At 40.3% G+C, this 13,356-nt stretch overlaps 1 protein-coding gene across 1 annotated transcript; it reads left to right on the top strand.

Moving 5' to 3' along the window:
- MMP1 (matrix metallopeptidase 1) lies at positions 4,451-12,918 on the top strand. The gene is given in 10 exon segments (NM_001166229.1): positions 4,451-4,746; positions 5,459-5,703; positions 5,796-5,944; positions 6,185-6,310; positions 7,302-7,457; positions 7,601-7,718; positions 9,812-9,945; positions 11,466-11,628; positions 12,129-12,232; positions 12,413-12,918. Coding segments are annotated over 10 exon segments (1,410 nt in total). The 5' UTR covers positions 4,451-4,641; the 3' UTR covers positions 12,523-12,918.

Here is a 13,356-nt window from a genome sequence, read left to right as displayed (position 1 = left end):
TGTTGACTGAAAACCAGCAGTCATTTCAATGAATTACAGTAGGGGCATGAGTAGCTGAGAGAAATTAAAAAGAACAGATAAAAGGCTAGTGAGTTAATGAACATTCCACTTTGTAATAATAATAATAATAATAATAGAAAAGTTTTGAAGGCAGCAAAGGTATATACATCACAGACTCCCAAACAAGCAAGTAATAGTCTGGGTATTGTCTCATTATCAAAATCCTATAGGGATGTTCTGACCTTCCTCACGTATCTCAAACCCAATGGCTCCAACATGTCTAAGCTGTATAGACAGTACAAGCAGCACTTATCCCTGCAGGGCCCTTGAACTTTCTTAGAGAGCTACAGCTGCAAAAATCTGTAGGCTACTCTCAAGGATATGCTCTTAGCAAGCATTTTCCAAATGTCTAATAAAATATTTAGACAGAGAAGAATCATTTGCAAACACATTAATGAAATGTTCGAAAAATCAGAAACTAACTGGTTAGAGCATGACATGCAAATAGCCATAAGTAAATGCGCAGTGCTTCATTCAAAATCTCCACTCAGTGGATATGTCCAGATTTTTCCCATGATATTTTAAATTTTAATCTTAGGATAGTGAAAAAAAGAAAAATCTAACCATGGGAAAGAGACTTTTTGCAGACAATGAGAAATAGCACTTTTATTCATGTTACTTAATATCTATTTATTCATCCATTTATTCATTAATTAGTTCACTGAACAATCACTTGCAAACACCCACTAAGTTGAGGTAGTAATTGTGCGCTGCAATTTTATTAGTTTTGTAAAGGAAATAAAGGCGATTGAGGGGTAGCTTGAAGGGGTTGTTTCTTTCAGCCCTGAGGGACAGGATGGTGGCATAGAGACATTATTATAGACACGGTATGACATTAAACAGCCTAGTGTCTCATAAGACTACTCTCTGCCGTGGAGGAAAGGTTCTATGTCCAAAGAGCATGTGTCATGTCTGGTGGCAAGAGCACCATGAAGACTGCTAAGAGACAGCCTGGTGTTCCACAGACGCATGTCACTAAGTGACTTAGGATTGATATGTCAATCATTTCTACCTGGAGGGTAACCACAAGGACTGAAGTAGCAAGTCACAAAGTGTTTGTTAACTATCTGGCACACAGGAGTTGTCCACTGAACTCCAAGAGGGCATATGCAGGGAGAATATATGGGATGGGACAAATCTTTCCCTTGTGTTACTCCCCAAACAAAGCAACACTAAATATTTAAAGTTTCTCACTAAAGACCATTTCAAGACTTGTAGGACCTTCTCCGCCACCTGACCCCGCCAGAAAAGAACTGAAAAAAATTTTTTGAAAAAATCTGACACAAATAAATTTGAAAATATCTGACACACAAATTGAATTATAAAATTAAAAAGGCTGGAATTTCCTTCGTGGTGCAGCGGGTTAAGGATCCAGCTTGCCACAGCCGTGCTGCAAGTCACATCTGCAGTATGAGTTCAATCCCTGGCCCCGGAACTTCCACATGCCTTGGGCGCGCCAAAAATAAAAATTAAAAGGCTGAATTTCCAAGCATAAAAAAATATGAAGCAAGATTGAATTTAACATGGAAAAAAATATAAACACATTTGAGTTCTTCCACAGAGCGTCCAGCATGGAAATAATTTGCCTGCTTGGAAATAGGAGTCAGTTGACAGAGCCACACTCTTGAGAGCCCTCTTAAGCCGGTCATTCTCCCAGAGGGAAAAGGATAACAGGATAATTACCACAAATTTACATCCAAAGAGGATGATGGGGAAAGAAGCTGCTGGGGGAAAAAAAAAATTTGGATGTGAAGAGCAATATATTTTTAACATGTTTTCAGTTTCCTGGAAACTCTGCTATGTGCAAGCATTGCTAGGATTTTGGTAGGATTTAATCACCAGCTTTTTGTTCTAGATTTTTATGTCAGTTAAATAGATCACTCACCAGCACGAGCCTGGGAGTTACATGTTCTGGTATGAATACCTAATTGGAAATTTCAAGAGTCAGGACCACGTGAATCTTTTGAGGTTTGTTGCTTACACAAACCTTAAAATTCTTTGTCATTTTAGGAAGAAATTTAAGAAAAAGCTCTTTGAGGTATCCAGTTTCCGGTGATGTCACCATCCCTGAAGTTGTAACAAAACACTTAGAGCTTTTATCTGGAGCTCTGGACACAGAGCAGGAGAAAAGGGTGTTTTCCAAGCTCTATCTGCTCTTTTCCTCCCATCCTTGCAGAGGTGCGACCCTAGGCCTGTAGGAAGTTACTCTGCCCTTCAGTTTCAACTGGAAAATCAGGGTGCTGTACTAGATCTATGGTTTTTGAGCTTCACTACACTGAACCCTCATTGTTTCCTAGAAATTGGGGACTTCACTAAAGAAGAGGGGTTGAGGGGAAGATGGAAGGGATGAGAGTGAGGCTCCCAGGCCCCATTCCCTCGGAATTAATTAAAGCACTTCTGCTATCATCTGGTTTACAAATTGGTTCTCCAAAAGGAGTTTTGTTTAAAGGATATAGTAGTTTACAAAGTTTGAAAACTTCTGAATTGTAAGATATGAAGACTCTTGCCAGACTGAACAGTTTATGAGACTCTTCCAGACTAATGCTTATGTAATTACTTGCCCAATCCCAGATGGTCACAATGCTGTTTTCTTGAGACAACCTAAGGACCCCAGTTTCCCAGGTGCCAGTGGGGTTGGAGGCAACTTCTTGACACTGACCAAGTCCCCTCATAGTCAGGGTGTGTCTGTCACCCTTTGACTTTGAACACACAGTCTGCGTCAACCGCTAAGATAGAATTCCTTTCGGTATTTTCCTTGCTGGTGCTGGAATCACTACGATTGCGAGGGTTCTTGGGTCCCCGCTCCACCCTCCCTCTAATGCCTGTGGGAAGGAGATTTTATCTTCATGTGAGCTCCTTCCAATTCCTTCCGTGAACTCACATGTGGACTCCGCTTAGATGAGGAACTTGTGGTTAAATAAGTAGAGGGGAAATAAGCTCTTTCACGTCAATTAAGCCAATAATGAAGCAATAGTCATGCATAAGATGTGTTTCTCAGCGAGGCGAGAGAAACAAAAATTGGTAACATGAGAAAAGTCCCCAGGAAGCAAACCTGACATGGTGGGAAATGTGGGTGACCCCCTCAGGTGTTAACATACAAGAACATAGGCAGGTATTCCTCAACTTTATGTCACATTTAAATACTTTCAAGGAAGGATGGTGGGGCATAAGTGAGGGAAGCTACAGGTGTAGACCAGTTTCCCCCACCAAGAGTGGAATGGGCACCACTGGTGGCCTGAAGACACTTTAATGTGGAACATGAAGAATAAATGTGTTGTTCATTACCTGACCATGTATTTATTTTAATGTGCAAAAACGATAATAATAACACATTAAACTATGATTTTACAGATATGACAGCTTATAACGAGGCAAAACTATTAGAGTAAATTTAAAGAAAAATACAAAAATAATTCTTAAGGTGGACCTAAGATTTGGTAGAAATCATGACAGAGGTAGGAGGATTGACGAAAGTCAGGAAACTTCAGGGTACACCCATTCCAGAGTATCTCCTATTCCAGCAGTTTCTGGCGGAACAATTCTGTGCAACTTTATACCAGCTTCTGTGAAAGCCATCTTAAGGCACCCCCTAAGTTATTTGTTTACTAATTTACCACATCCCGTAGTAATTGCTTCACGGAAGATGCTAAATAAGATCTTTAGAATGGATGAGTGCAGAAATATATGAGCGAATCACACATGAAAGAGTAAATAATTGCTGCCTAGCCCCAGGAAGCAAAGACGAGCTCACATTGAGGGGAATGAGGAAAATAAGACCCCAGATTCACATCTGGTCTTTTGCTATCCCCTGGCTCACCTGGTACACTCTGACAGGTTTCAGAGAAAGATCCTATTTGTCCCATGATGCTGCTGGACAGTGTCTATACAGGGTCAGGAGGTACCTCATACCCTTTGTGTGGACAGGGGTCTTCTTAGCCAAGGTTCTCAAAATCCTGGCCGTCAATAAAGATTAAGGAAAACTATGGTGCTATGGAAATAGTGTTTGAGCAGTTTAGCAAAGGTAGAAGGGAACCCCACTGAACTGGGGCAAGCCACCCCAAAATGAATGCATGTCAGTACAGGTGCTAAATAGCCATAGGGCACACATGTCAGCAGTTATGCCCTTTGCTCTGGGAGCAAGGTGTGTCTACAACCTGGAGCTCTTTATGACTAGCTGGATCAAGTAGCAAAGCCTATTTTTTTTTTAAAGTCCACGGAACACTCTGTGATCTGTGTACATAAAAAGGCCTTTTTCAAATAAGATAGAAAGGAATTGGAGAAAACAACTATTTACAGGGTGAATGCATCTCCTTTACCCACGTCCTGTTTTATATTAATCATAAGGTTACAACATAATGCTACCCCCCCAAAATATGCTCGGAGTCAACATTTCTAATGATTGCTCAGGCTACTCATCAATTATCAAGAGGATGTTATGAGTCGTGAGTCAGCCAGCCCCCGGATTTCTGGAAGTGCCAGAACCCTATATATAAAAAAGAAGCTTCCTAGTGGAGACATTGGAGCAGCCGAGAAGTGAGAGCCATCAGATTCCTTAAGCTGAGAAGGAAGACAAAAGTCAGCATGTTCAGCCTGCTTCTGCTGCTGCTGCTTCTCTGCAACACAGGGTCCCACGGCTTCCCAGCAGCAACTTCAGAAACACAAGAGCAAGATGTGGAGATAGTGCAGGTAAATGCTGAATTTGATATACCCCAAAGGCAGAAGTTTTATGTCTTTTCCCCCAATGTAACAAAGTAGTAGCAGTATAATAGAGGTTTTTTAAGGGTAGATTTCCTATGAAGGGAAATTTTGTCAGAAAAAGCACTCTCCTCCAAAATATGTCTAGCCATGCATAGACTCTCTTTTTCCAGTTAGAAGTGATAGGGGACTGGAGTTCCCGTTGTGGCTCAGTGGTTAACGAATCTGACTAGGAACCTTGAGGTTGCAGGTTCGATCCCTGCCCTTGCTCAGTGGGTTAAGGATCCGGTGCTGCTGTGAGCTGTGGTGTAGGTCGCAGATGTGGCTCGGATCCCTCGTTGCGTAGCTCTGGCGTAGGCTGGCAGCTACAGCTCCGATTGGATCCCTAGCCTGGGAACCTCCATGTGCCGCAGAGCGGCCCAAGAAATGACGAAGAAAAAAAAATTGATAGAGGACTAAAGAAACAATATGCAAATTTGTCTCTACAAACTGTAATTCTGACTTCATAGTAACTAATGGTAGGGAGATTTCGACTCCAAAATTACAATTTCTACCAAAAATAAGTATAATAAGGACCAACCATGCAATCTAAACACAATCTTTAAAAGTACTTCTGTGTTTTAAATATAACTTTATACTGTCAATCTTTTAAAAAAAGAAAGATTTCCCATCCAGCGTTTCAATACATTTTATCTTTCATTAGAAATACCTGAAAAACTACTACAACCTGAATAGTGATGGGGTGCCAGTGGAAAAGAAAAGGAACAGTGGCCTAGTAGTTGAAAAACTAAAGCAAATGCAACAATTCTTTGGGCTGAAAGTAACGGGGAAACCAGACGCTGAAACTCTGAATGTGATGAAGCAGCCCAGATGTGGGGTTCCTGACGTGGCTGAGTTTGTTCTCACTCCAGGGAACCCTCGGTGGGAGAACACACACCTGACCTACAGGTAATTAGACTGAGCACCAGAGTGGGAACACTATTTCTCATGAAGCCATAAGAAATGAAATCTGATGTGTCTGTATTTTATTTCATTTGAAGGATTGAAAATTACACACCAGATCTGTCAAGAGAAGATGTGGACCGTGCCATTGAGAAAGCCTTTCAACTCTGGAGCAATGTCTCACCCTTGACCTTCACCAAGGTCTCCGAGGGTCAAGCAGACATAATGATATCCTTTGTCAGGGGAGGTAAGCTCTTCTTGTGGCGTGAAAATACTCTCACCTTAACTTCACCTTGCCCCTGACTCTCTTCGGCTTTGCAGCTACATTTCATTGTTTAAGAAGAGTGTTGATTTTATGGACTTAACAAGAACAATTGTATTGCATTTGCTGAAAATGTGTTGGCCTCTTAGCAAAGCTCATGCCTGTTCTCCTGGGTTTGTCTAAATAAGAACCAGAGGAACATCTGCTGAATTCTGTTTCTTGCAGATCATCGTGACAATTCTCCCTTTGATGGACCTGGAGGAAACCTTGCTCATGCTTTTCAGCCAGGCCCAGGTATTGGAGGGGATGCTCATTTTGATGAAGATGAAAGGTGGACCAAAAATTTCAGAGGTAAGTCAACTAATCTTTCCTCTCCTACCCCACTCCCGCACCATTTCTTGGTTCATTGTAATACTGGTGGCTTTCACTGAAATAATGCATTAGTAGAAGAATGTATTTTTCTGCTACTGCTTAGAAAATTAATGATACATTTAGAAAAGTGTACGAGAAGAATTTGTTACATTAGTAAGAACATCTTACTGGCTACAAATAGGCCACTCTAAAACTTCTATTAAGGAAATGCTGAAAATCTTAATGTTTTCCTTGTGGGCATTGACAAAGAACTTTTCCCTGGAAGAACACACCAAAATGTAACAGTGTTGGTAAAATATGTGGAAATTAAGGGAGGAGAGGCTGTAGGTATTTTCCAAAATTTCCTGCATTAGAAATGTATCAATCTATAAATAGGAAAAAAAAAATGTGTTACTAGAAGACCATTGTTTTTCTGCGAAATAATATGTGCCATCTATCACTGACAATATTGCCTAATACTTGGTAGACTCTCAGGTGGCGGAATTTGCATTTTTTTTTTGTCCTTCTTTTTTTAGGGCCACACTTGTGGCATATGGAGTTTCCCAGGCTAAGGGCTGAATTGGAGCTATAGCCACTGGCCTACACCACAGCCACAGCAACACCAGATCTGAGCTACATCTGTGAACTATACCACAGCTCATGGCAACTGCTGGATCCTTAACTCACCGAGTGAAGCCAGGGATCAAACCTGCGTCCTCATGGATACTAGTCAGATTCACTTCCTCTGAGCCACGACGGGAACTCCTGAATTTGCATTTTAATTGTAATCATGGAGTTTAGGCTTTAACCTATCTCTTCACTATTAATAAATGCATTCTTCTCACCTTCAGAAAAAAAATTATATATTTTTAAAAGTTATCAAGAATATATGAATATTAATCCTTGTAGAGTTGTATACTGCTTCTTAATGAAATGTCTCAAATATGAAAATATTTCAAATGATTGCAAATAAGTTCATTGGTCCTTTTAGATTATAACTTGTATCGTGTGGCTGCTCATGAACTGGGCCATTCCCTTGGCCTTTCTCATTCCACTGACATTGGGGCTTTGATGTACCCCAACTACATCTACACTGGTGATGTTCAGCTGTCCCAAGATGACATTGATGGCATCCAGGCCATCTATGGTGAGTATAAAGAAAAACACTACAGACGGGGGGTGGGAGGTGTCACTGGAACAACCATTGGCTGTACTCTTTAAGAAGCGTTCATTGGTTATGTAGTTTTCCAAAGCCAGACAAAACTAACTCCAGATTTCTTGTTCCTCTAGGACCTTCCGAAAACCCCGTTCAGCCAAGTGGCCCACAAACCCCACAAGTGTGTGATAGTAAGCTAACTTTTGATGCTATAACTACACTTCGGGGAGAACTAATGTTCTTTAAAGACAGGTAAGACATCCGTTCTTCTTTGTGTTTTTTATTTGTAATAATAGCAGGACTCACTCCTCTGGGTATATATGGGCCACTACTATGCTTCATACATTATTGATCTTACATTTGTTTACATAATTATAGTTAAACGGAAACAACTGCTTGCTCTTGCATAACAGAGTGAACTTATAAGTTTTTTTCCTGCATGTATTCTGTCCTTCGATTCTCAGAAAAATTACTACTGAAGTAGAACATCAGTAAATATTTTACAGATGAGTAAAGTAAGGCAGAGAGAAAGAAAGAGATCCTTCAGAGCACAGAGTCATTGTCAACAGAGCAGTCATTGGTCCTCTGACCCCCACTCCAGGCTTCTTTTCACTTGGTCCCTCTTTAGGATGAGTACATTAGTACTTATTAGTAGTACTTTTTAGTACTACTTTTAATAGTACTACATTAGTAGTACTTTTAAAAAATCAGTCCTTTTCATAGCACCACCACGCTGATGACGATGGTGTAGTTACCCACTGAGCAGCATCCTGGAAGAGACAGCTTTTCCAAAGCCTGTGATCATGTTCTCTGTGCCCTCCCAGCAGAGGAGTGGGTGCAAAGGAGGGTAGGAGCCATTGCAGGGAGAATCCCTAGCAGCTCATGAGGACCGTGCCTGGGGGGGAGCATGAGCAGTCACAATGTGCTTCCCTCCTCCAGGGAGAATCCTAGAGCTCCCTTAGCAGTGCGTGGCCTCGAGAAAGCTAGGGTCCCCTCACATGCAAGGAACAGGTCTGCTTTATATACAGTTCTGATTCCTAAAAGACCAGGCAAAGCCATAGTATAGTCTTTCTCTGAATGATACAATCTGCTGCAACATAGAAAGTGGGGATGCTCTGAATAGGCTCACTTCTCCTTTCTGTTCTTCTCGGAATGTGGCTGGTACAATTTTACTACTTGGTCATCATATCTACCCTGGAAGGCAGGGTACAGGCTCTTAATGCTTCCTGTCCTGTGCCTTACTCATTCTGAGTGTGGAAGATAAGAGTGGATAGAAACCTTACATAGTGTGGCTTAATGCTAGGGAATACTTGGAAATACTTGGTTTTAAAGGAAATCCCTCAGTATAGCAGGACATGCTTATCAAAGCAAGCATTTGAGAGGTCACTCCAAACAGCAGGACCAAGTCTAGGATTTGCAAGAACAGAAAGGACCCTGAGATCATGTCATGAATTCATGGACGGCTAGAAAGAGTAATAGTTAACTGACCACCCTGAGGTCTCACAGCCAGGCAGAGGCAGGACTGGATCTTGAAGTTAGATTTGACTTCCAAGGCCAGGGTTTTCCCTATGGCTGGAATCAGGAAAAATCTTCTGTTGGCCAAAATGATAGTCCATGCTTTGTTGTTACGTGGACTCTAAACATTATAGAATTGATTTTGTAAACCACCAACCGAAGGAGAACAAAGGGAAGGGCTGCTAGATCTGAGTCTAAAATTAACCTTTACCTCTTCATGGCTTTGGACACCTCCCTTTCTGACCTCGATTTCTAATCTGTGAGATGAAAATAATATTCTCTCGTTTTTGTGAGGTAGGGGATGATGGAGGTAAAGGGCCTGTGTGTTCAGAGTGTAACAAGTGGAGGATAATAGTGCTGTGTTCCAACCAGCGGTGTGCTTACCAAAGCTGATGGTTATGTTTTGAGAATTTCTCAAGCTGGTCGTTAAACAGCATTATTTAAAGTTAAAGTATATAGACTTACAATTGTATTTAAACCAAAAAGTAAAAGTAATCAAAATGCATCCCTTTGTATCCTTTTGTAATTACTTGGCTACATTTTGCTATTCATTTATGTTTCTGAAATGGTGTTTGCCTACTGTATCCTTATGGTGGAAATACCATGCAGGGTTGCACTTCTCCAAATCTCTTGAAGTCCACTGTAGTTGGAGTAGTCCCACCATGAAAATAAGCAAATGCTACAAAGCAGGACTCCTCCCACCCCCATCTCAGAGAGCTGGATGTTAAACATTTACCAGCACACCACAAGTGCCAGCAATAGAGAGATCTGAGGGACAGCCAGAGCTTCTATGGATTAGAGCAAAACCTTTTTCCTTCTTCTCAAATCAGGTTCTACATGCGCACAAATTCCTTCTACCCTGAAGTGGAGCTCAATTTCATTTCTGTGTTCTGGCCACAAGTGCCAAATGGACTTCAAGCTGCTTATGAGATTGCCGATAGAGATGAAGTCCGGTTTTTCAAAGGTAATGTTTTCAAACATCCTTCAGTTTTTATGTATAAACTTTTCTTCTGCTTTCAGGCTGATACATGAGACTACTAGCTACTTTCCTTCCGTGGACTTTGGGAGATCTAGCAGTCTTACCAAATTAATAAGAGTCCATCACTTTAGTTAAGAATTGCACAGTGCATTTCTGAGTAAACTTACATGGAAAACATTACAGATTTTCTGGTGTGTTTATGAATCTGGGCTTATGACAGTGTTTTCTGTGCAAAATATTCGTGTTTTATTTATCTTAAACCCCCTCCACACCCCTGGTATGCTCAGGAATAAAACTGAGAGGAGGGAACAGAAACATTTGGGTTTTATCCTTTCTTCAAGTCTATTTCATACAAATAACTGTCCTGAGAGGAGGAGGGGCAGCCAGAAGGGGGCGCTGCAGCCTTGCTGTCAGAATATGGTCTTCAGACCAGCAGCACTGTCGTCGTTCTCTCAGAGTTAGAAATAAAGAATCTCATTGACCATAATGCCCACAAAGTCCCCCTATATTTTCAGATCCTGCCCCAGGCCTTCTTGAATTTTAACAAGATTTCCAGGCAAATTTGTACAATTTGCCTGGAAATCTTGTTAAATTTACAAATTTGTACATACATTAAAGTGTGAGAAGTCCTAAATTATCAGGAATTGAATGGGGCAAATTTCTTTGATTCTATCAGGATGAAACATAATCCAAGATTACGAGGACACTATGCCAAGCCACCAGTGTTTCTGCAAATACATGTTGTTTGGCATGGTGCATAAAAACATTAGGACACCTTACCCAGGCATATGCCAAAAGCAAAGAATCAAATATAGTTTAGATGGGCAACAAAACTTTGAACAGGTTTTTTAGTCCTCATATAATGAAATTAAATAGGATTTTGGATACACAAGTTCCAAATCATTTTTCCCCCCTGAGAGATAAAATAAGGATGCTTGAGTAATAAGAACAATCTTGGCTTCAAGATGTAAGACCAGTTTTATATGACACAGGTTTTCCCGAGTATAAACATGCAGAATCTGATGTGGCCTAAATTCAAGTGTTTAGAACTGTATTCCAGTCAAATGCAATGATTTCACCTAAGGTTACAAGTCATTAGAGACTATGTGTTTTCAACAACATCTGGCCATTAGGATACCCTAATGGCCATGAACTTCCACTGCCATGGGCAGCCTGGGGAAGTGAGTTTCTGTCACAGAGGTGGCATGATGAACTTTTTAGTCATTTGAATATCCGGCTTTGGAAAGAAGCCCCCAACCCCATAAACCAGTCATTCTCAAAGCTTGCTGCAGACTAGAATCATCTAGGAAATTTTCTAAAATATACTAGTTTAATAGATTTGGGGGAGGATACCAGCAACAGTATTTTCAAAGGCTCCCTGGATGATTCTAAAGTGCAGCCAGGACACTGCTCTAGCATGTGGGACGATGCATGTAGCTGGAAATTTGCTTACTATCTGTTGGTGCCCTGGGCAAGTGTTTTTACCTTGGTTTCTTGATTGGCAGGTAACAAGTACTGGGCTGTTAGGGGGCAGGATGTGCTATACGGATACCCCAAGGACATCCACAGATCCTTTGGCTTCCCTAGTACTGTGAAGAATATCGATGCTGCTGTTTTTGAGGAAGATACTGGGAAAACATACTTCTTTGTTGCTCACGAATGCTGGAGGTAAAAACTGGGTGCAGAAAATGCGAGGGCACCTGTTCTTTCTACAGAGAGAGAAGTTACTAAATTGAATTGTTTAAAATGAGTCTCATTATGCCTTGGCTAGCTGTCCTTTCTGCTAATGGCTATAGCCTGTCCAGCCACCAAGTCTACTGACCAATAATCATTACGCAACACCTATCCTAGAAATCCAGGGAGAATGTGGGGCTGAATTTGAAAATGTGAAAGAGGGAGTTCATCTTTATAGAGCTGCTTCAGCCAACAAGAAATTATCTTTCATGCATTTGACATTATCAACAACTACTAGAGAATTAGATGTGAGAGTTCAGAGGGACTTAATGAGTCTGCCAGCCCACCAGCATCCTACCTCACTTCATCCCACATCCTATTTTCCACATGATCTATGGAATTAAAACTGCTCATTACCTTCTTGCTGGTGGGTTCTCTGTAATGATTTTGAGAAGGCTACACATTTCTGACACTTTTAATTATTTTTTGACCAGGTATGATGAATATAAACAATCCATGGATACAGGTTATCCCAAAATGATAGCAGAAGAATTTCCTGGGATTGGCAACAAAGTTGATGCTGTTTTCCAGAAAGACGGTAAGTGAATATGTACATATTTCCTTTATTCTATTGTCATGGAATAGCATCAGCATTGTTTGGAATAGCAAATACCAAAAAATATTTGTTTTCACAAACAACTTAGATTTTTGAAGAATTCAAGTTAAGCTTCAAAGTCATTTGTATAATACAGTAAGTCTGTCTTTTTTTTCTTTCTAGGATTTCTATATTTCTTCCATGGAACAAGGCAGTACCAATTTGATTTCAAAACGAAGAGAATTTTGACTCTCCAAAAAGCTAATAGCTGGTTCAACTGCAGAAAAAATTGACCAACTCTTACAAAGTTAAAGAGAAAAACAGATTTCATGAGTTGAAGAAAAGTGTTTTCCTAAAGAGCCATGTATTAAATACAATACAGTTATTAAGTATAATCTTATTTATACCTCGTTCTGCATGGGTTTTTTTATGACTTACAATGTAATAATTTATATATTGCTATAATTTAGTTCCACAAATGAGTGCTGAGTTAGGTCAAGTTCATGGCTTACAAATACAGTTTTGCAATGAAAGAAGCTCTTTTCCAAAATATAAGACTCTGACACTGATAGTGGAGAGCAGTCTCAGTGATGAACATCTCTTCCCAAGAAAGAAAGAGACAAGAGATATGTCTTCACCAGAAGAAAAACAGTTCAAGAATGGATGAGCCGTCGTTATTATTATCATCTTCATATCTAAGGGGCAACTTTTGTGACAAAGTCTTATATTTGAAATAAAGCCATCCTTGTCTCTACTGTTTCTTAAGCTTTCTATTATATTCGGTTATTATATTATCATTTCCTGATTATAAAGTCACACTTATAGAGATTAATTTTCAAATTTGAAATGAGAATTAGACAGACATGAAAAATACTCGCATGAAATTAAAGTACCTAAAAAGTTCAAAATATTCTCCATTCTCATGGACTTTACATCACATAGAAGGGGGTTAATCTATTGCCCATGCCCCATATAAGGATTCCAAAGCTAGTTTTAGGAAGAGCAGTGACAGTACTATAGAGCTTTCTGAGGGCATAGCTTTTTCTTTGCTTCTGAGTTATGGGTTTTGGTTTTTCCACAATCCAATTCCCTGCAGATGTGGAAGGGAAGGATGGGCAGTGGCATCT

The sequence above is a fragment of the Sus scrofa genome, chromosome 9 (assembly GCF_000003025.6).
Source record: "Sus scrofa isolate TJ Tabasco breed Duroc chromosome 9, Sscrofa11.1, whole genome shotgun sequence".
NCBI lineage: Eukaryota > Metazoa > Chordata > Mammalia > Artiodactyla > Suidae > Sus > Sus scrofa.
The sequence above is the reverse complement of the archived record's forward strand: the minus strand, read 5'-3'. Positions and strand labels throughout refer to the sequence as shown.